The 23,775-nt window shown below is 36.0% G+C and overlaps 1 protein-coding gene across 2 annotated transcripts; it reads left to right on the forward strand.

Moving 5' to 3' along the window:
- The first annotated feature begins 834 nt into the window (after positions 1 to 834).
- On the forward strand, positions 835 to 23,052 carry camk1a (calcium/calmodulin-dependent protein kinase Ia). Of its 2 annotated transcripts, XM_028001774.1 has the most exons (12): positions 835 to 1,190; positions 4,491 to 4,609; positions 13,229 to 13,360; positions 14,193 to 14,267; positions 16,046 to 16,184; positions 16,271 to 16,397; positions 16,657 to 16,732; positions 16,812 to 16,924; positions 17,002 to 17,080; positions 18,692 to 18,779; positions 20,764 to 20,935; positions 22,778 to 23,052. In XM_028001774.1, the coding sequence occupies exons 2-12, from the start codon at positions 4,524 to 4,526 to the stop codon at positions 22,879 to 22,881; spliced, it is 1,191 nt and encodes a 396-aa protein (XP_027857575.1). In that variant the 5' UTR covers positions 835 to 1,190; positions 4,491 to 4,523; the 3' UTR covers positions 22,882 to 23,052. The 2 variants fall into 2 exon arrangements, with proteins under 2 accessions (XP_027857575.1, XP_027857576.1); XM_028001775.1 differs by lacking the exons at positions 835 to 1,190; positions 4,491 to 4,609 and adding an exon at positions 6,626 to 7,427.
- Positions 23,053 to 23,775: the final 723 nt, after the last annotated feature.

Raw genomic sequence — 23,775 nt, forward strand, 5'->3', positions numbered from 1 at the left:
TTACACCCTGTTGTGTTACACCCTGATCAGTACAAAGAGCAACGTAAGGACATACAGGAGGATTTTGCACACTGTCACTCATACCTAGTGGCTCGAGCAATTAAGTGAGACCGAGACCAACCAACCAGTTGTTGGAGTACAGAAGAAAACTTCTCCGCCCGCATCCATGGTGAGTAAAGGTAATCTCTACGTAGAAACACCGAAACAATATCCCCTCACATTGAAATGTAACATTATGTGGCTGCAATACGTGTGTTTAGACATCTTTACCACAGAAGCCATTAACTGCACTGGTAAACTACTAAATATGTTTGTAATTTTTTGACAATATTTTGCCATTAACGTTTGTTTGTTAGTCCAGGACATTTACTGTCCAAAAGACCAAAAATAACGAAAAAATTAAAATTCTTTTCGACCAACATAACGATAAACTGTGCAGATATAGCAGAGGTTTGTCACGTTGAAGTTTTTATTATTAATTTTGTTTGTTTCTGATTTATTATAGTCCTCCACATATTAGAGTTAACCATGCTGTCAAATTATTTACTTATTATTTAATTATTTTTAAACAATAATCTATCATTTTCTTTATTCATTTACTGGCATCAGACTTTTTGCCTGTCCACACCCTTTATGCAAAGTTAGCTTTAACAGTGTGTGCCCAGGCTTTTCTAACTTAGAGAAACGAGTGGGAGTGTCTGGATTAAAAAAGGAAAGTAGGCGTTACCTTAAGATCGGGGTTTACATTCCGTTTAATCAAGAGAAGTACATTTAGGCTATTCTGGAATATGTTCTTCTGACAAAAAAAAAAATAAAATTCTCTGCTCAGTGGCTTCTGCTGCTTTTGCTGCTGCTGTTTGATGCATTATTCACAGTGACACGCTGTGCCTGTTTTGAAATCCACCTAAAAACTGTGCAGAACCTACACACTCTGCACAAGCAGATGTCTAAGAAAAAAAGAAAGCACCTCCCATATTAAGAGAAGGTGGCTCGACGACCAGAAACTAAATTTTGCAGATCCGTGTTGTTGAGAGAACACTTAGTGATTTTATGGTACACTACGTCCGTAGACGTCTGGATTTCTTGACGTCAAAAGAAGTCTGAGCGCATCTAGCGCTGCGCACAAGCTCAGCAACCACATCTCTCCCAGAGGAAAGCAGGACACCGCACAGCTACAGCTCGCCATTTAGGTACGTTCCTTTCCAGCTGTAGATTTATTCAAATGCACTATCCGGTTTTTAATGTACTTTCCTTTTTGCGTAAAACAAAGCGCATTTGGTGCGCTTCCATGTCCGCAGCCTCCTGATTTAACCTAAAGATGTTGCTTACATTTGACTGCCATACCCTTGAACGCTGCAGTATGCAGGTTGCACACCCACACCGCCTGTTCTTTCTATTTAAAAGGGGGTTATTTCATGATTACCATCCTAAAAAATAGGTAGACTTGAGTATTGGTCATGGCACCTGCGAACGGTTTCATTGCATGCAAACTCCCTCACTTACATGTCATTCACGCCCTGCAGGCTTAATGCAGAACAGGTTGGTAAATGTTACTCAGAAGAATTCAGTTTCCACTTGACAAGAGCTCCTAGAATGCATATATCTGTATGATTTTTCATCATATTTTGATTATTTCCCCCCCTCGGGCAAGGGGAACTGTTTGAAGCTTTAGATGTTAAATATAGCACAGGTCCTCCAGTTTGTGTCCGCCTCTACTGACCATGCGTTTGTTTTTGCGACGGTATACGGTCCCTTTCGTGCAGCCTGCTCCTCTATTGGCCATGCTTTAAACGCTATTATTAGTTGCTATTTATTGATGAAAGCGGAATGTCAGCAGAAATATCTGCAGTTGTGCCACTTTGAGGCGTTACTAATTGAGAATTGAGCGCTTTGTTTTTTGGCATGTCTTCATTATCCCAAAATGTTAACCTTTAGATTTTTCCTTTAATTTAGGCAAATAATGAATACCAAACAATTAACAAAGAAAGGATCACAGGCCTAATATGTATCGTTTTATCCAAAATTCTGCAAAGAAAGCATTTGATAATGATAATCAATCTAAATGATAAATAGTTTAGGTATCCTAAAGACTCTTTCTACCTGCTTGATTTGTTTGGTATACAAAGGATTCAGTTTTGCAAGTTTAAGATCCCTAAGAACATACATAATTTTAAGGATACATTTACTTAATTCTTTTACATTTTTTCTCTTTGCAGTTGATATAAGGACATATGTTCATATGTTTCTGTTTCAGAAAACGTATTAAAAAAAACTTTTAACGTCTTCCTAAAACTGAAATGACATTACAATATAAGGAATGAAGATTTATCCTATGGAACGGTAGCCGAGCAGCTTATAGCTGTAGTCGACAATAATATAGAAATCTGATGTTTATATGAACCTATGCCATATGGCTCACTACCTTGTGCACCATTCTGTCAAAAAGCAGCACAAAGTCTTTAAAAATGTATGTCAGTTGTGCCATGTTTTCTATTGCTTTATTTCTCTGTCCTTTTATTAAAGAAATTATCTTCTTGTGTCATGCACAGTGTAGGCACCATTAGAAAACATATCTGTATGACACTCCTGAGGAACTACACTAACAACACAAGTTGGAGTCTGATTTGTAACTTCTTTTTTTTTGTAAGAAAATTGGACTGCATTTCATACCCGTAGTTCAAAATCAATACCATTGGTCAGACTCTAACCAATGGTAGAGTCTTTAGTATGCAGATTGAGGTTTATTAAACTCTTGGAACATTTTGGGCATGGCAGTAGTGCAGGGGTAAAGCATATGACCCATGTATGGAGGCTTCAGCCCTCTATGTGACCATCACAGGTGCAAGTCCCGGCCATTTGACCTTTGTTGCATGTCTTCCCTCGCTCTCACAACCCACTTTCCTGTCCACTCTGTCAAATAAAGGCAGCTAGAGCCAAAAAAATCAAAAATTCCAAAACTCTTTGGACGTTTTCACACTGGAATAGTCCAGGGAACTCATTTCAATTAGTTGTCATATGCCAAAACATGTCACACCTTTATTTGGTTTGGTACAGTTTCACACTGCACTTTTTAAAATCAGACAAAACCAACTGTACCACACTATGCTGTTATAGAGCCCTTCTTTGGGACACTAACATGAGGAGCTGCCCATTATGGGCAGAATAGGAAATCTCTTTCCCTTCTGTTTTTGGTTTGCTAGATAGTCTGTTTGCTGTCTCACTAAACCACACAATGATTAACGTTTTAGTGAACCACAGCTCACTTGTGTAATCTGCATGAGATATTAGATGAGTTGTCTTAAATGTCCAATTGAAAAAGACTTATGTAAAAAAATAAAATACAAAATCTAGTGCTAGTGGCAATGCAATGCTTTTTTCAAGCCAAACTTATATTAAGATTAACATATTTCTGTATATAGAGTATGCAAGGAGGGGCTAACTCTGGTAGCATTCATTCAGAAATCACAAGTAGTGAATATTGTGGATTTAGAAATATGAAGAGATCTATGCAGTAGATATAGATGTAGATATTAAACTTAAAACATAGACAAGAGTCAGGTCAGAGACTAGGAAGATTTGAAAGTTGCTTTGCTAAACAGGTGAAAAAGTAATGTTCATATGGTGTCCCCTTTTTCCATTTTGTATTTTATCATATTTATAGTCTAACTGTTATGCAGTATCCAACTATTCTTGTTCTTCCATCAAATAGCAAGAGGTTAACCTACAAATCTTTGCCGCAGCCCTTCACTTATTGACAAAACAACCTCTTTAAAGTTAAAGTTCACAAAAGTTTTAACACTCCCCAATGCAGGCATTTGAAGGAGCCTGAGCACAACACTACCAATACTACATGAGAAAATGATAGTTATTAAAGAAGATAAAAAACATAAACACAACTAAATCTTTTGCATTTTGCTCTGTGTATTACTTCACTGTCTATCTCCCGCTTTGGTCACGACATCCGCCTTGTTAGTCACCATGACGTCTTGAAGCTGCTGCCTCTCAAACAAAATCTGTCCTCATTTCTGCTCCACCGTCACTGGACAAAATACTGAATTAAGCATCCTTCTATGAGCTCACATTGAAATAGAATAGAATACATGTTGTCTTGGATGTTAGAGTTCAGATTAAAACATGATGTCTCACTTGATTTGTGTGCATTCTAGTTGCAAAGAGGAAAATTAGTGAGGTTTTCTACTTTTGAGGGGTAAAAATACTTCCAATAAAGTAAGCAAAAAATGAAATTTTTCTATCCATGTGAGGCAAACCAGCTCCAGAGGAACATTTTCCAAAACAGAAGATGCGTGTGTCTCACTTAAATGTTAAGACTTTTACCTTTAAGCATTTAAAAACTGTTTGACAAATCCTCATTCAGTTCCTGTTCCTTTATTGGTAACATTTAGCATGTGCCTCTTACTGTAATCGTGATCTGCTCCTAGTGTGGCTGCTTAAAACTTGACTGTACGCAATATGTTCTTTCTGACCTTAAGCTTTAGTGTGGCGAATCCAATCAGCGTTGTAGGATGCCTCTTGGAGAGGATGGAAACGGATGGAAGAAGAAGACATCAGACATCAAAGAACATTATGACTTCAAAGAAGTGCTGGGAACGTAAGTAATGTAGCAATTCAATTCTGTTTTTTTTAACACAACCTGCCAAATGAGCATCTTTTGATCTCAGTAGTTTAAAGGTGTAATAATATATATAGTGAGCTGAGTGTACATACATTTGTCCATCAATTAAAACAAGTGCAAATTTACAGATGCACAGACTTTGGATCAGTGTATCTGCTGTCCAGAGAGAAAGAGTTATTTATGTCCAGTGCACTGTCTCTACAGAGGCCTCTGCAGAAGGAGATTTGCTCAAAGCATTTCCAAAACTAATCCTAAACAATCTTCATAACTGGATACCAAAATAAGTGCATATTCAACATGCACACAGGCTTGCAGATGAAGGAACAAAGAGAAGGTATTCATCCCATCAATCCTTGCTGTTTGTGTGGGACACTGGAGATTTTGGGTCAAACATCTCTTGTTCTTGGCCACTGCTTAAAGCTGACTTTGCTGTTTCCCATATAAACCCACACATCACTCCTTCCACTCCCACCAACTGTTTTCCTTCCCTGAAGTACAGTTAACTTTTATAGTTTGGTTAGTGTATAAAAAAGAAAGTGCCATAAACTCAGAATGTTGTGCAGTGAAAGTTTTGGTTTTAGGCTTCATTGCAGCTGTGAATCGGCCAGAGTTTATGCTTTTAGAAATTTAGTCCTCAGGTTTACAGGCATTGAAAGCCACCTGACTCCAGTGAGTTGTTACACATAAATCTCAAGTGAAGTGAAGGGGAAAGAACATTTGGTTCTCAAAGGGGGATTTTTTTTGTTTTCCAATTAAGTCTGAAGAGTTTGGCAAGAATTTGTATTCAGAGAATAATTTCTGCCACAATGTTCTTTTGTGTATATTTCTACTCATTTTGCACATTTACAAGCAGATTTTGTTTGGTCCATTTTTCTTTGCCAAATAGCTCACGCTCAGCCAATTTGGATGGAGAGTGTCTGTGAAAATCTATTTTCATGTCTTGCCACAAATTTTAAGCTTCCAGACTTTTCAGACTAGGCTGTTCTACCATCCTCTGATCAAAACCAGTTCATGTTGCTCTGGTTGTGTGTTTATGATTATTGTCCTGTTGGAAGGTAAATTTCTGCCCTTGTCTGAATTTTTTTTTTTCCAGCTTTCGACATTCTTTCTTCCAGTATTCTCCTGTATTTAGCTCCTTCAGCTCTAATCAGCTTCCCTGTACCTGCTGAAGAAAAGCATTCCCACAGCATGATGCTGCCACTACATAGGAGCCACTTTGTGTTCCTGTCAAGTCCAGAATGATGTGCAGGACTAGTTTTCTGCCACACATGGATTTGTTTTTTGTTCACATTTGATTTAATCTGATCCAAGCAGCTTCTTCCACACTTTTGCTGGTTGTTGGTGTTCTAGCCATACTGTTGCAAAAACAGCACTTACTTTTTAAAAACAGTTGTAAGCCTTTCAGCTATGGAGTTAAAGAATTGTACTTTACAACAGACACTTTGAGTTTCCTGGGAAGATAAGTCGAGTTTTACTTTTATTATAGTCTGATTTGCGCCCATAGCTCAGAGAGACACTAAAGGAAATCACTTTTCATTGTTAAAACTGGGCTTTGTTTGCAGTGGCATATCAGTTTATGAAGTCTAAAACAATATATACTTTAGATTTTAGAACACAAAGCAGAATAGAGTTTGTAAATCTGTTTAACGCCTTCTTTGCTTTTTCCAAGTGTCAGGGGGAATCGGATGCATCTGTGTTCCATCTTACTCTAAAGAGCTGACTGAATATGATGGATCGACGCAAAAACTCTTTAGGGTAATCATGACCAATGGATGACATTAATGAAACTGCTGCCATTAACCCTGACAAATATTTCAGATACATAATCTACTGCTGAACTTTACTTTCCACTGCTCTTACTCTGACCCTGGTTAGATTATTTTATTGCTACTGAATTTTGAAATTCAAATTATGCCTTGATTTATTCATCCCATTTTTTAAAAGAATTGCTATATTAATCACAAATCAGTGGCATAAAGTAAGTAAAGTTAAGAGCTGGGCTCGGGTTTTCACTGTCCAAAAGGGACAGGACTGAGCCCAGATGGTCAGGGAACAACTCCCCACTCTCAGTCTGTGTACAGGTGACCCCAGCACATGCCCACCTGTCATGACATGATGCTGCCATATGTGGTGAGACCGTTTTCTCTCATTTTGGAATCACACCTGCTTCCCCCGGAGAGGCTGGACAGCATTGGACATTAATTCCCGCAAAACACTGTTTCAGCTCCAGGAAAGTGAAACAGCAGTGATTCAAATTAAACTGTTTTTCCCAATGTTGAAAGAGCACAGCAGATAATACGTAAGTCATCCACGTGCCAGATATGGATATTCACAGTTTAACTTTAACAAACTCTAAAGTTGAGAATTTCTGTTGATTTCTTCAGCAAATATTTGACAAAAACTCATTTAAATGTCTGTAATTTAAATGAGGACCTACAAAGTTATATAACAATGTGTTTGGCTGGGATACCTTGTTTCCTTATTTTAATAGGAAAGAAAGAGGGAAAACAAGCTGCAGTAATATTTTTCCCTCCTGTCGCTGTAGGACCTGACTGAGAGCAGAATTAAACACATAGATGAAAAGCTCCTTATGCTCAGAGAAATGATTACTAAGGAGCTTTATCCAGGAATTTAGTGTGTGAAGTTAATTGATTTATGTTGAAATATTATTTTCAGATCCGGCTAATCCCCACAGTTCTACTTCTGTTTGGAATCCACTTTAGGACAAACTGTCCTCCTAGGAGGGTTAGCAGATGGGAGAGAAATTTCCCATTTTCATCTGTTATGTTAGACTGTGAGTAGAGACATTTTTTCCAATTGTGTTTATTCTTCTAATGAACAATTTTTCTGTGAACAGTAAAATGTATTCAAACTTAAATAAATGAATCCCCAATTCAATGAATCTAAATTTGAGGCAGAGACGCTCAGTCTTGCATAAATATTCACAAAGGGTTTACTTATCCTTTGTAAAATGTTGCTGTTACAGCATATTTTCATTAAAAAACACCATGCATTCTAAAAGTGTTTTCATTTATACAAAAACACTAAAAACTACCCAAAGATGCAAGATATTCTTTGAGTACTGCTGAACTTTACTTTCCACTGGTCTTACTCTGACCCTGGTTAGATTATTACATTTAAACCAGTATTAATTTTACTGAAGAATAGTAATATAGGCAGATGTGTAGATAGAGATGTATAGAGATTATATTCTAACTTTTCCTTTTAGGTGTAATTTCAGATGTTTATTGATGGATGAAAATATTTTGGGAGTTTATATATGGTTTAAATGCAGGGACCATGTTTTCAAACACAGGGTTTCATTTCATCATCTTTTCTTAAAAACAAGTACAGGGTTGTAAATTACAGAATGGGTCGGTTTTAAGAGTTACCTGTACTCTTCAGGTGGATATCCAGTAAGAGCTTAAACTTTGTGCCTATGTACCTCTTAACACTGCTACAAAGCACTTGTGCTTGTCAGATTGTCTGTGGAGGTAAGAGGCTTCACCAACTCATGATTTAAGAGGAGCCAGAGGACAAGTTGCACGGTTGTTATATGATGGGGGAATTTTGTGAAGACATCCTTTATAAAAGTTGGAGATATTTGAATTATGTATAATTTTGCAGCCGCTTTGATGGACTGGCAACCTGTCCAGTTCAGACAATGCATGGAAGATTTAGCAGGTGTCAGTATTGACTGGAAACTTAACGAACGCAAGATCAATTATGCTCGTCAGTTCCTTATTGAGCAATGTGTTAGAGCCTTGCCAAGTTACATATGCACTTTTTCAGATTATATTGGTTCAACTTATTTTTCAAACTTTATCTCCTGCCCTTGTTATTTTTCATCCACTTAATTTGACTCAAAACCCATAGCAGACACTCAGCATCAGGCATAGATGACAGAGTTTATGTTGTACAGATCTTGATGTCAATTAGAAGATGTCTGCGTTTTTTATTTCTGTTTTGTTTGTTTGTTTGTTTGTTTCAGTAATGCTAAAAAGAAAGCACAACTTCTGTCAATTCTTGGCTTTAATCTAGACATGAGCTGGTCTCTAGCATGTTTTACAATTAATTCCAATTTTCATTTAGCAAACGACACAGATTCAAACATATCATTACTTATGGTGAAGTAAAATGGTGAAATGGAAAATTTATTGTAACTTTTTTTATAGTTAATTTAAAAATTACAGCTACATCATAAACAAACAACATGTATGACTTACATAGACTAAATTACAATTGAACCTAGATCCTGCATAAAGCAGCACAAACTAAACCTTTCCTGTTTTAGGATTAACAAAATAACCTCTTATTGCTAAACAGGAGAATAATGAGGGAAATCAATTTACTACTTCCCTCCGAGTCAGAAATTTACATACACTAAGAGAACAAGCCCTTTAAACAGTGGAAGCACAGATGCTTGTGTCATGACTGTATAAGTATTCAACAGATTAATTAACAATGTTTGAGTTAAATGGAAGGAAACCTGCGGACACATTTAAAGGCAGGCGAATCAAGTATAAGAAAAAAAAATCGAGGCACTTTACATGCATGGCGTCGATGGTAGGAGTTTAGCAATCTGTGGGTTGCTGGTTAGATTCCCGCTCTGTCCGTCTCTGTTGTGTCCTTGTGCAAGTCACATCATCCGCCTTGCCTGGTAGTACAGCTGTGGCTACTCTCCACCAGTTTGCCACCACCAGTGTGTGAATGTGTGCAGGAATAACTGAATGTTTAGCACTACACAAGTACAAACCATTTACTGGTTTACTCTTTTTTTTAAATGACTACACAAATTGAAATGTTGCTCTTAGTACAATATTGCTACTGTTTCCACGTGGATTACACAACACAATAGAAATGTAGTGATGAACTCAATTTACCTTGAACATATGACATACATTTAATAATATTTAGACTAGCTGTGCTTGTGCTAATAAATAAACCAAACTAGTTTTCCAGAGACCTGAAGGTGCCATATTTATCTTATCCAGCAGATAGATAGTTCAGGAAGAAAACAGATTTTGTGTCCCTTTGAGGAACAATTTTGCACCAAACACAGAAGAAAAACAAACATATTCACCCTTGTGAATATGTTGGTTGAAGTTTTTAATATGCATGCTTTAAGCTGAATTTCACAAACCAAAAGGTGAAATTAGTGGTTGTGTTCATCTTTTACTCACAGTCAGTGCTTTTGATGTAGGCAAATTGTGTTTGGACTCATTTGGAGTGATTTGGCTGCAATCTTCCTTGTGCTATTGGATTGAAAACAAATAACTTTGTCCCTGCTGATCATTTTGATATTTTAAGATGGGTGATGGAGCCAGAATTAAAAGCATAATAATTGATACAGTAATCAACATTGTTTATGTTTGTGTTTATTTAATATAATTAAACCACCCCTTTGGGAAGTCTTGAAGACACAGCTCATACCTCGAACACTGAGACACTCATAGCAAATTGAGAATGTGTGAATCAATATTTGCCCATATAGGCAGCTGGGATTACAATGTCTTCACCAACTTGTATGTGTGTGCCTGTTTGTGGGTGGGGGTGAGCGTGAGAGTGTGTCAGACAGGGACCCATGCTGTGCTGCATGTGTTCATAATGTGCCGATGGCTGTGGGACTGGTGGTATCTGTCTGTCTGTCTATAACTACTTATATTTTATTATCTATCTGTAATTAGCTATATCTTATTGTCTATAATTAGTTATATTAGTTATAGTTAATTAATACAGTCAATATTGCCTGAAGACTTTCCACGAGATGCTTCAAAAAGTTTCCAAAACTCAAAAATGTCATCACAGGACCTACAGTCAGTTGTTGCTGAAGTGGATATAAATATTAATTCCTGTACAATCAGAAAAGGACAGAAGAAATTTGACTGAAATGGTGTGTGTGCACTTTAAGAAAAGAACATGTTTATCTCACTGTAAACATGATTAGATGGAATTTCCTGACATTTGTTTTTTTTCTTTTCTTGTCAGGGTGTGAGTGTCCTAACTTTTCCTCAGAACTATTTTGTTAATCCATTTTTGATTAATTAGAAAAATTATTACTTTTTGGTATTTATTTGTAATTATTGTGTTTAATTTAATTTCCAGAGATTAAAAACAATTAAATGTGATTTTTTTTCAAATAAACTAAGCTGAGTATTTATTGCTGTGTTATATTTTTTAAAATGACTACACAAACTAAAATGTTGCTCTTAGCACAAAATTGCTACTGTTTCCAGGTAGATTGCATAATGTAGCACAAATGTGGTCATAAACTAAATCAACCATGAATACAGGATGTATAATATTTAGAGTAACTGTGTTTGTTCTTCTAAATAAACCAAACTAGTTTTATAAGCAGTATCATTCTCTGAAATCCTTGTGAGAGTCAAAAAGCCTGACACTAAATCAGGAAGTATACACACATACAGACGTATCTTCTGTTGCCATTAGACACTGTGTAATTAACCATCCACTTGCTCGTTTCTCCTTGGAGACGTAGTAAGTGTGGGCTCTCAGTGGATTTGTGAGAGAAATGCAAAGGAGGAGAGGAAGCTACTGTCGCAACTGCTCTCTACTAATGAGATTTTGTGAAGAGTTAATGTGCACTTTGTACAGTAATGCCTGACAGTCATAAAAATAGATAAATGGGTGGTTTGTGCTACAGTCAGGCCTCATGGATTTAAATATTTAAATAATGCAGTCAAACCCTGGTACAGCAAAAACAAATTTAATGCCAGTAACCAATTCTTGCCCTTACTTTAACTCCATGTTAAAAAAAATTATAAATAAAAGTTTTGCATGACTCACTGGTCTCAGAGACTCATAGCTAATTCATCTGTCAGCTTGGCAGTTTCTGTGACCATGAATATAAATGTCATAGAACAGCTTTGACATGGCATTTTCCTCAGAAATCTACCCTTCATTAGATAGATAAGGGAGAAGAAATGGATGGATGGATAGAACAACAAAAAGAAGCAAATGTAATCTATATCTGAAGTCAGTATATGAATATAATAAGGTGCAATATGAATATACATTATATGCATTAACTTCCAAATTTTTTATATTTTAGGATTGTAAAAAATAAGATCCTAAAATAATTGGTACAATTGGTACAATTTAAAAGTTTCACCACAAATTAATTTAAAGCTTTTTCGCAGATTAAGATTACTTGGTCATTCATTAAACAAAACAAACATTGTGACCAGAGCTAAAACGATTAGTATAGCAAAGCAGCATACACCAGTTCTTTCTAGAGGAATGGGACAAAACTCCTGTAAATTATTTTGAGCGAAAGGAGAGCCAAAATGTTTAACCGAAACCTTGCAGATTAAAAAGCAATGTAAGAAAATGTGCATAAATTTCTGTGAACCTCAGAATTTACAAAATGTGACTGAGAAATTTTCTCTCTCATTGTTGTGGCGTTTAGCAACAGACACAATTTTGGTAATCCGACCTACAAAAGAAAAGTGTGGTTTAAGATCAGACAGTAGAAAAAAAAAAGGTTGTGTCTTTTCTTATAGTGAATAGAAATATCAAGTTTCAGCCTCTTCTATTTTTTCTTGTGGTTTCCCATTCAACTTCCTAAACAAAAACTTTTAACTGGCGGATAATTGAGGTTTAGAGTTCTGGTCTCTCTGATGAATCCATGGCTAAAGATGCTGCAGACATAAACGCATTAAGACGCTTTTATGGGTCGATGAGAACAGGAGCTTTATGTGATTTTGTTGAGGGGATTATTTTAGGACGGTTTAAAAAAGAAACTGGAGACGAGTGTGAAAAGTGGCCCCTCTCTTGACAGCTTTAGACTTTTTCCGCACTGTTTTCATGATTGCAGGATGTAACGGAGCAAAGCGGGGATTCATTCTATGAAGCCAGATGGGAACAGAAATCCACATCAGAGAGAGACGCCTGGAATCAAATAAGAAGCTGAACATGAATATTGGAATTTGTTGGTTTCTGATGTTGAGAAGGCTGCAGATTGATTTGACAAAATATATAAAAAAAACCATCTCTATTTAGATGCATCCCTTTAAAACCCAGGAGAACAGGTTTTTGAGTGGTGATCTATTATGATCGTCTTGTCATCGCTTTTTCGCTCATGGATCGGATCCCCGTGGTTACTTACAATGTTCAGGCATTTAGGCCTCCTTCTGAGCCTCCGCCCACGCTTTGGTGGGTAGACTGTGTAAATACACACAATTCTCCCTCTCATCATTACCAGACCATAATCCATAATGCAGTCTGGTCTCCCTCAGATGCAACTCCACTACATTTACACTATTTATTATTGAATGGTTTAAAAATAGTTTCATTTCTTAACAGCAGCTGCGTTTTTTTCTTCTTCCTACAAATATGCTTCAACTCTGGAGCCTTTGCTCCAGCCCCTTCCAAATCACTTAGGAATGTCACCACTTTGAATTTTTCATCTGTACGCAAACACTAGCGTACACGCAAAACAATGGTTACAAAAAAGAATGGAAGATATGAAGTTGTTGGGAAAACCAGATTTTACAAGCAAAAAAAAATTAGAAAAAACATTTTTTTTCCCACACTGTTAAATTTATAATATATATATGTGATGATATGTTGCAGGGGGGCTTTCTCCGAGGTGGTTCTCGCAGAGGAGAAGAGGACTCAGAGGCTAGTGGCCATCAAGTGCATCCCTAAGAAAGCCCTGGAAGGAAAAGAGAACAACATTGAAAACGAGATCGCTGTTCTGCACAGGTGAGGTACCTGCCATGCATCCGCCGTGGGCTCAGGAATTAGTCAGCGCAGCGTCTCACACCACATGCACGTGTAGATCCAGCATAGGGGTCAACAGAAAAGATGACTGAATGTATAGTGTCAGTAGAAACAGTAGGATTGTGCACCGGAAATGTCAGGAGTAAAGAAGATAGGCCTATTTTTAGTGTCCCTGTTTCTAGGGCAACAGCACACAGAGGCGGAGATGGTGTGGAGTTCCCCGCAGCAGTGTACTGAAGAAAGAGAAAGAGGCACGGAGAGGGTGGGAGTGTGGAGAGTGGTGAGGAGGTGTGTGCAGGAGGCTTTGATAGAAGAAGAAGAGAAGTGTATGGGAGTGTGGAGTTTTGGAAATATTTAAAGCAATAAAGTAACAGGGAGACCAGTGAAAGATGTGAAACAGTCTGTTAATAGTTAGACGTTTTTTGGCTCTTTTTGTTGAAGTGGTGTTAGCTCATACGCTCTCAACTCGACTCTGATGGCCACTTTGTCCAGATCAATCCCTTCTATGAATGAGATGAGATTAGCATTTATTGTAGTTTTTTTTGTTAAGTTCTGCATCATTTCTTTTAGTGTTTCAAGCTGTTGTTCTGAATGTCAACCCTCCTTAACTGTTGTCATTTTTCAGTGAACTGGTTTATTTTTAACTTTTATGTATTTTCTGTGTAACATAATTGCTTTTCCAGTTTTGCTTTCTATAAAAATGAGAGAGCAGACTTTTCTTCATGTGATCTGTTCATCACAGATACATCTGTTGACCAACTTGTGGTGAGATCTGGCTTGTTTCAGTAAGATTTCTGTCATATATCTCCTCTAGAATCAAGCACCCAAACATTGTTTCACTGGAGGACATCTTTGAGAGTATGTCTCATCTATATCTTGTCATGCAACTGTGAGTAGCCTTTTCCTCTTTTCCATCTATCCGTGTTCTAAATCAAAGATTATCCATCATTTCTCTGCAAATGACTGGATGACTGTAAAAGCAATTAAAATAAGACTTTGTCCTACTACTTGATTGAGAAATACCCATATAAGGATATATATTTTTGTATTTTTTCCCTTTTTGCCTTGTGAGAACTGGAATTATTTAAGAGGCTGTGTCTTGTCCTGCTTGGGAAACATACACAGCAAAATCCAGGCATTTAGCCATCATAGACACCCACACATGTGAAAAATAGCAACACAATGCAGCCAAAACAGTGGAGATGCTCAGAAATGTATCACAGTGCAAAAGTTTTTGGTAGGTGTAAAAAAAAAATGTAGTCATATACTAAACTATTTTGGATTTCCTTTAGTTATTTAAAATTTCAAAGCGGACTAGAGGTTACAAGATGTTCTTCTAAAAGGACCTTTTCAAAAAAGACAAAGTTTGGGATTTATCCAGAAAAGTAATTACTTTCTCAGATCAGGACTGTTCAGAATCTTTTTTAATTAATAAAATCCACATTTGAGAACCCTTTTTGATTTGATTCTATGTCTGTATATAAAATATAACATTTTGTTTGATGATCTGAATGATGTAAATGAGACCAGTAAACAGCTAAATCAGAAGCAATCTGTAAATGGATAAATGCTTTTTCAGAGTACTGAAGAAAGTATACATACAGTATGTCACTTTGCAAATTGATTATGTCAATTTATTTTCCAAAAACTGTCTGTGTCAGCTTTTCTACAACTACTCTGGTCTTTGTTACAATCTGTGTTCACAAATAATGCATTCAACCATCTTCCCAATAAACTAGCTCACATTCATATATTTTTCCACCTCTGTTGTCAGACTGTAAATAAAGTCTGGGATTCAATTTAAATAGAGCCTCATTAAAACCACATTTTAGATTGCAGTCGCCCTCAAAGCTCTTCAAGCTGATTTAAAACCCCGATTTCATTTAGGCAAAACATCAGCTCAGTAATCCTCCACTTACATAATCTGAAGACATCTGCCCTGTTAATTTGGCTGTAGTCACTAGTATGATGGCCAGAGGAGAAAAATCACAGTATCAAAAAGCTCCCTTTTTCTCTCTGCAAGCTGAGTTCTGATTTATTTGTAAATGCTAAACAATCTGTTATGGCAAAACTCCACATACAATAAACTTTCATTTTTAATGGTTAAGAGATGAAGCCTCTTCATTTTGTAAACTTAATATGATTGGAAAGGCATGAATTTGACCAGGGGTCTCCATGAAGACAGGATTGTGTGCAGATTTCAACAAGATACTAACAATGAGCTAAAAAAAAAAAGATTTCACAAAACTTTTCAATAAGATAACCTTTTTTTTTTTATTTTACAGCTGATGTTTAGAGCTACGATAAATTTAAACTTATCGTACTTATGCCACTCATGAACCCTATGTAGTGCTTATGTAATTAAGGTGAAAAAATTAGGACATACCATTAATATTCAATTCATCAAGATATCTTCATATGCTGGTGTACAGTTCATTGTTTTGGACAGGCAGAGGGAACGTTTTCTCTAGAAACAAAATGAATGTATTTACACTTAAATTTTAAAAGTAACTTTTGTTTACTCAGAAAAATAATAATAATAAAAAAAACAAATCCAACAACATTCAGAAATGAATTCTTCTCACTGAAGAAAAGTTTAAAAAGTTATTTTAGAAAAGTAAGTTTTTTATTTAATTTAATTTTTTTACATATTTTTCTTTTTGACAGAGTTTCTGGTGGGGAACTTTTCGACCGGATTGTGGAGAAAGGGTTCTACACGGAGAGGGATGCCAGCCAGCTCATCCACCAGATCTTGGATGCTGTAAAATATCTCCATGATATGGGAATCGTCCACAGAGATTTGAAGGTACCTTCTTTCATTAAAGACAGACGCACTACCTTTGCTTTCCATTTTCAAACAATAATACTGGTCCTACGTTGTTTTGTTTGCAGCCAGAGAATTTACTGTACTACAGTATGGACGAGGACTCCAAGATCATGATCAGTGACTTTGGTCTGTCGAAGATCGAGGGAGCGGGCAGTGTCATGTCCACGGCGTGTGGTACTCCTGGTTATGTGGGTGAGGAGCTCTTTCTCTGGTCATTCAGATTCTCTTCACCTTCTCCTCTCATTTCTATGAGAGCTGTTACAGCTGACATCTCCTCATTACTCAATGGACTGTAAGAGGCTCTTTATCCACTTCTGAGCCAGTTTTAAGTGCTTCAGAAGAGCTCTGTTCTTGCTTAGAGTGACCTGTTAGATCATACAGTTTTGCTGAAAGGTCAGGATTACTTACATCTTGTGTATTTTTTACTCTGTGTATTGTGTTTGCTTCACAGCCCCCGAAGTCCTCGCTCAGAAACCATACAGTAAAGCTGTGGATTGTTGGTCCATAGGAGTTATTTCTTACATTTTGTGAGTTGATCTTTTGTGTTTATTTTTCAAATGAACGTTTTTTAAAGAAAATGATCAGGTTGTAACCTTGTTCCCCCAGACTCTGTGGATATCCTCCGTTTTACGACGAAAATGATGCCAAGTTATTTGAGCAGATTCTGAAAGCAGAGTATGAATTCGACTCTCCATACTGGGATGACATCTCAGATTCAGGTACTTCCAGAATATTTACAGTGGACACAACAATTACAAGTGCTTTTTAATAACATGAACCTAAATTTTGTTGGCAGCCAAAGACTTCATCTGTCATATGATGGAAAAGGACCCCATGAAGAGGTATACTTGTGAGCAGGCTCTCCAACATCCTTGGTAGGAAACTCAAACAATTTTTGGTATCTGTTATAAATAATGCTGCAACTTTTCTGTGCAAGAAGGCCAATGGCATATGCTTTAAGTTATATTTTTAATTTCAGTATGAAATTTAAAGCTTTCTGTTTTGGGGGAAATTAGATTAAGAAAAAGGTTAAGATGAGCCTAGACGACAATGTGGGATTTGTGGCCTTTTGAGGTCATTTTAGATTCAATTCAGGATCACTTTAGTGACTAATGCTGAAAATCTAATCTGAACAAGTTTATTCAAATATATTAGGGTTTTCTTTGAGAAATCTACTCTTACTAATTCCAAAACAGAACATTTTGCTCAAATTGTGATACAAAAGGGTTACTCACTTTGGATATGAGTTGGTTTTGATACATTGATGTTGTAAAAGCTGCTGGTTTAATATACGTGCCACAGTCCTGACTGTTCTAAATCCCCCTCACAAAAATGAAAAGGATTCATTCCAGCAATAGTGGAGATATTGCAAATGTCTGAGGTCATTTTGTGCCATCCAAACTCTACTCTGGATGGCAATTAGATTGAACTTGTTTCGACATGAACATTGTTTAAGATTAAGGTATTTTAGTTAAGAAACAACCCTAATATTAGTTTTAACCCATTAACCTCTAATTGGAGCAAACTTTAGAATTAACAATCTCTGTTTTAGGTAGATAACTCATCAGAGTTACTTCTGATGAGAAGTAACTCATCAAATTATGTTCAAAGACAGAATGTGTAGGAGAACAAAGAAGACACTGTTCACAGACTACCAGGTTTTATTTATTTATTCTTTTCCTGGCATTCATTGGTTGAGAAAAAGTGATTTTATGCTCTTGAGCTCTAATCTGCAAACCTAATCTGTTAAAGGGCAGATTAAGTTTGTCTCATATGTTACTGTGGTGATAGAGCCAGGTAAGAAATGAACCCTCACTGTGATGCTGAAAATCCCAAACTGATTTCAAAGTTACCTTAATAAAGCACTGAAAGATCCATGTTCAGTATGCAGATTACAAATCAACACTTACAAAGAGATCAATGGTGAGAGACAATGAAAAGAGTAAGAACAGTCATAAAAGATGGTTTCACCTCTATTCTTCTCCCCCTCTCAGAGTTAGATTGGTCTTCCGCAAAAGTAACATTAACCAGAGATACAGTATATGCTGATCGACAACACTTATGAAAATTATTGAATTTAGGTGATCCCTTCAGTGGCCACAGGTATATAAACTCTATCTCTGAGGTATTCTGACTGCTTCTACAAACACTTTTGGAAACAGGACTCAGGAAGTTAGTGAAGTTAGTGAAAACAATAACTCAGCTACAAAGTGAGAAAAATCACACAATGGGGTTAGATGACTATTAGGCGTGTGACGGACATTTCAGATTTTCTGCAGTCCTGCAAACTTCATGCGGTCTTCAGATTAGCTCAAGAAAAATTTATGAAGCCTTTTAACTCCAAAAGTGAAACAATTAAATGATTATTAAAACAGGTGTCAATAGTCTGTTGTGTTAAATTCACTTGTGATGAGCAAACTCCAAGCGTCCATGTTGCAAAAGTCCCTTTAATGTGTCCTGTTCTATTTTTATTTTATTTTTTTCAGGATATGTGGTGACACAGCTCTGGACAAGAATATACATGAATCTGTCAGTGCTCAAATCAAGAAGAACTTTGCCAAAAGTAAATGGAAGGTCAGTCAACAAACTGTGAAAGGAGCAGATTTAGGTCCAGCAGGAGTTGGATTACATGTTTTCTTCTTTGCCTGTTTGTCTCACTTAGATATATATATATATATTTTTTTTTTTTAAAAACTGGCAATCATTGCGTCACTATGGCGTTATACATTTAGTGTTTTAGATTGAAGTAAAACACTGCACACACTCCTTTGGATTTACAGAAATTAGTCACCACCTGGCAAATTTTCAGACCTTGACAGACCTAAAATGTCCCTCAATCTCTCCTCAGGTTTTTATTATTGAAAACAACCTCCCTATGATAAAAAGTCTAAGAGATCCCAGCACAAACAAGAATGAAAAGTAGCAGCAATAACATATCTTTCTCTCTCTCTGTCAATCTTTATCTATCTCTCTTTCTCTTGAACCCAAAGCAGGCATGCATAAAATCTACACCTCCCCTGGTGCAGTTAATGAAAACAATTTAACTCATGCAGACAATTGCTCTGGCACTGCCAGGCTAGAGAAGGAACTTTGGGGCCATTGCAGAATAGTTGAGTTTAATTATTTTGGTTTTGGAATATTGACTCAACATAAAAGCAGACACTCACTGATGACAAAGCAACCAAGTCTGGCTGCTTATTTTTTCTGTCAGTCAGTGCCTTTTCTATAAACTTATGACTAAGGCTTGTCACTATAAAAATGTTATATCTTTGTATCCTGAAAGTATTTTCAAGTAGACATATCTCTCTGTGTTCTTGTATGTGAGCCCTGTTCCTACTATTTTTAGGTCAGCTGTATAACCATCTTCTCCCCAGAAATATACAGTTTTACTAAAGCTTCCTGGGGGAGATGTTGATGCCCTGGTTTATATGGTGTCTCTGCAGAGAAAGAAATTAAGAAAAGGACTGAATAGTACAAGCTGGGACAGAGCAGAGGTCCTAATGTTTCTTAAAAACAAACATGACCATAATTCATCTTCACCTGCTCATGAACTGACCCATAATGTTCCTTTTTTTGCTGTGTGTTTGGGCTCAGCTTCTGACTTACTTTATGTTTCGGATCTTCAGTGATCTACAGATCACTTTTCTACCAAAATCAGAATATATTGTTGGTCTCCTGAAATTATTTTTGTGTTTAGTTTACTGTTGAGCAGCAAAAATAATGAGATTAATATTACAAAATAAAAAGGATTTTCAAGTTAACAAATTTTCTCCATGTGACAAAGGATTAAACATCCCAGCTATAACCGTAACACATTCAGAAGTTTACTGACATGCCTCTTTTTTATCTTTTGTTGAGAGGCAACTTTCTGCTACACATCAGTATGACTGTGTGGGAGTTTGTCATAAATAATTTAATGTAACCTTTAGTGGCCTACACCATCTGTGATTTTTGCAATTTTCACTTCACTGTTCAGTTTAAAGAATCTTTTCATATTTACTGGTAAAGTTTTTATGTGCAAAATATTTTTTCATTTACAGCTTAGAAAAGACACGCAAAAACATAATCACTGGTAAAACAGAGCCACCGTAAGAACAATGTTAATATAAGGATATTTAGTCATTTGAATTGATTTACAAAATATGCATGACAGCATCTGTCAAAAATAAATTTTCCAACTCTGTGAATGTACTTTTGTATACATTTATTATTCAGTTGTTTATGCAATTCTCCAAAGACACTTATTGCTAATTGGTTGGCCAACTTTATTTTAATAAGTAAAAAATTACAATTTTCTTACATTTTCCTTACTGGAGTATATTTGGCATGATGTTTCAGTCAACCTGTTAAAAAAAAAACATTTTAAATTAGAAATATTTATTTCTACAACTCACATTTCAAATTACTGTCAAAAAAAAGAAAACATACAAGGAAAAAAAATTGAGGAATTTTTTGACCTACAGGAAGCATACATATATATATATATATATATATATATATATATATATATATATATATATATTTGGGGGTTTTTTTCTTGTATTTTTGGCTTCTGCAGCAAGCATTCAATGCCACGGCGGTGGTGCGACACATGCGGAGGCTGCAGCTGGGCACCAGTCTCGAGGGACCGAGTCAGATTACTCCCACCAGTCCCTGCCATGGACATCTGCTCCCAGAGGAGGAGGTGGAGGAAGAAGAGGATGAACTGGGGAATGAGGAGGAGGAGAGCTGTAAGTCAGCAACTCATAGTCAACGAGCAAATACAACTTCAAACCGGCCAGTGCTGTATGTGGTTAATAGACAAATCTTGCAAAATAGGTGCTTTGTGAAAGTACCTCCAAAGACTTTTTTAGATGAAGTCTTTAATTTTGCTTTTGCTCAGTGGAGTACTCACCTCAGGTAGAAATCATTTTTTGACATTTCAATTAAGTATATGATAAATAATGTCCATATTTTCTTTTGACCATTTTCAAAGTTACATTTATATTGTGTAAATTAATAAATTAATTTTATTCATTGTTTTACAATGAATAAAAATGTTAGGCTGGAAAAATTAACAACAAACGTGCAATAACCTTAAACTAATACTTTGCTGAAATATCTTTTGATTTAATTTTAGCATTTTGATTTCATGTGGTTGGAGTCTTTAGGCATCCCACATTGACTTAAAAATATTTACCCAAATTTAATTTTCAAAATAACCACATCATTCCTTTAGAGCTCAACAAGATTGAAATCAAACTAAGTTTTAGTTTAAGGATATGCAATTAGGTTATTACAATTTTTTTTACTCCTTGCATTTTCCTCTGATCTGGTTTATTTACCTGCTGAATTGGGCAGGAAACATGTGATGACACTGAAAGTAAAAAAAGACTGGAAGTTATTCATTGTGATCAAAAAATCTGGAATTTTGACAGGTGTGTGTAGAAGTAGTGAGTCATTGTATGTTATCACAATTTAAAAATATTTAAGATTACAGAAAACGGTAGATATTACATTAAGATACTACAATAACTTTAGAGAAATCTCAGGCTTATTTTACAAAGTTCTTTAACCAACTGTGTAGTTTACATGACAGAATAATGATGAGCAATGTAAGATATATATATATATATATATATATATATATATATATATATATATATATATATATATATATATATATATATATATACTTTTTTTTTTCATTTACAAATCCTTTAGTTGCCAGGACGCCCCGTCTGCCGTATTTTTGAGAGACGATCTGGTTGTGACTCAGCCCAGGCTGTTGACAAATGTTGACAAAAAGCACCAAAAGCAGTTATATAATTTTTTTGTGCAGATGGGATTGTGTGTTTTCTTTCACAACACGCAGTATCTCTTTAGAAGTAATGTATTTGTTTGGAAACTAGTATTTTGCTTTCATTATTCCTATTTGCAGAGTCTAAGTTTCCCTTAAACCATGTTGTGAATGAATGTATTCTATTATAAGATAAGCTACTGTGTTACATATTCTAACCCTTGTCATTTGTTACTCCTAAAGTAATGATTTACATCTCTGCAAGACCTGCAGTTGTAAAGCATCATGTGTGTCATGTGCAACATACAGATGTAGAAATGGTTGCAGGTGATACTTTGTTTTAGTATTGCCATATTATAAGAGTTTTGTTACAAATGGATAGGGACACTTTCAATCTAAGCCTGCCATGAGCTCCTGACTACAACTTTCAAAATTTCTGATTGTGTATGATATAAAGTAAAGCATTACAATTTTAAAGGTAATGAGTGAGATGAAGGTCCTGCTGCTACAGAAAGCACAAGGCTTGTTCCCTGTGTGCTGTTGCTAGACTTGAATTGTTATTGCATTAATTCTGCTCTGTTGCGTATCTTATATCTTCCCTCCTACTCATAAATCTTATTTATTAGTTGGACAGGTTTGCCAACATATTAAATTATGCAGCACTGTCACAGTCAAACAGATACTCTCATGTTAAATATACTGAAAAAATTATGTTAACTTTGATGTTGTACTCGTAATGACTAACCCTTGGGTTTTTCTTAATTCCTCTGCTGCTCTGCTCTTCATCCCCAAGTGTCGCACTACGAGGATGGTCGTCGTGGAAGTAACGAGGGTAGCACAGATCGGGACAGCCTGAGAAGCTGCACCTACTGCTGCAGGCCAACCAGTCGCATCTGAGCAAAGCCTCCTAGTGTCATGATGATTAAGTGTCTTTGGAGCACCCAGAACCCGCCCACCCAGTCTGGCCAGTAAGGCAGAGTAGATATTAGTCAATGTCCACCAGAGCACATACCCAGACAACAGTACTCCTCTACTTTCTTTTTTTTTTAAAGAACCAAGAATATATATATATATATATATATATATATATATATATATATATATATATATATATATATATATATATATATATGTATAATTATTTTATTATTTTCAAATAAATCATTATTTCAGTTCTTTAAGAAAAGTATTTGCCCAATTACAGATTGTTTTTTTTGTTGCCACACTTCAATGTTTTGCTGCATCATTAAGCAAATTATACTGTCAAAGATACAAGGGGAAATACAAGAAGCAGTTCTAAAGTGATGATTTCAATTATTAAGGGAAGCTAACCAAAGCAAGGTTAATTACAGGGAAAGGTTAATCTCAGCCTTTGCCTGTAATTGACCTCATTGTTGTTCAATTTTACAGCCACATACAGGGCTAGTTACTACCAGACCATCTGAATCAGGAAGGAATGTGACATAGGTTAAGAGATCTCAAAGGAATTAAACAACAGATGAGAAATAAAATTACTAAGTTTAAGTTTGTAAAGGGTCCAAAAGCTTTCATAAGCTATAGGACCTACATTGTACCATAGTAAGAGTCATTATCCTCAAATAGAAAAAATCAACCAAAATTGTCATCTAGAAAGTCACTTCTGATGTGTAGAGCACTGCACACCTCACATGCCTAAGTAAAATGTCCTCCATAAGAGATCTAAAGTGAATATCACTGCTGATTGGACCTAAATCTGTCAGAAATCCTGTGAAACAACAGTTATCAGGCTGTTAAAATGTTCAAATGCTACAA

This window comes from Xiphophorus couchianus, chromosome 20 (assembly GCF_001444195.1).
Source record: "Xiphophorus couchianus chromosome 20, X_couchianus-1.0, whole genome shotgun sequence".
Taxonomy (NCBI): domain Eukaryota; kingdom Metazoa; phylum Chordata; class Actinopteri; order Cyprinodontiformes; family Poeciliidae; genus Xiphophorus; species Xiphophorus couchianus.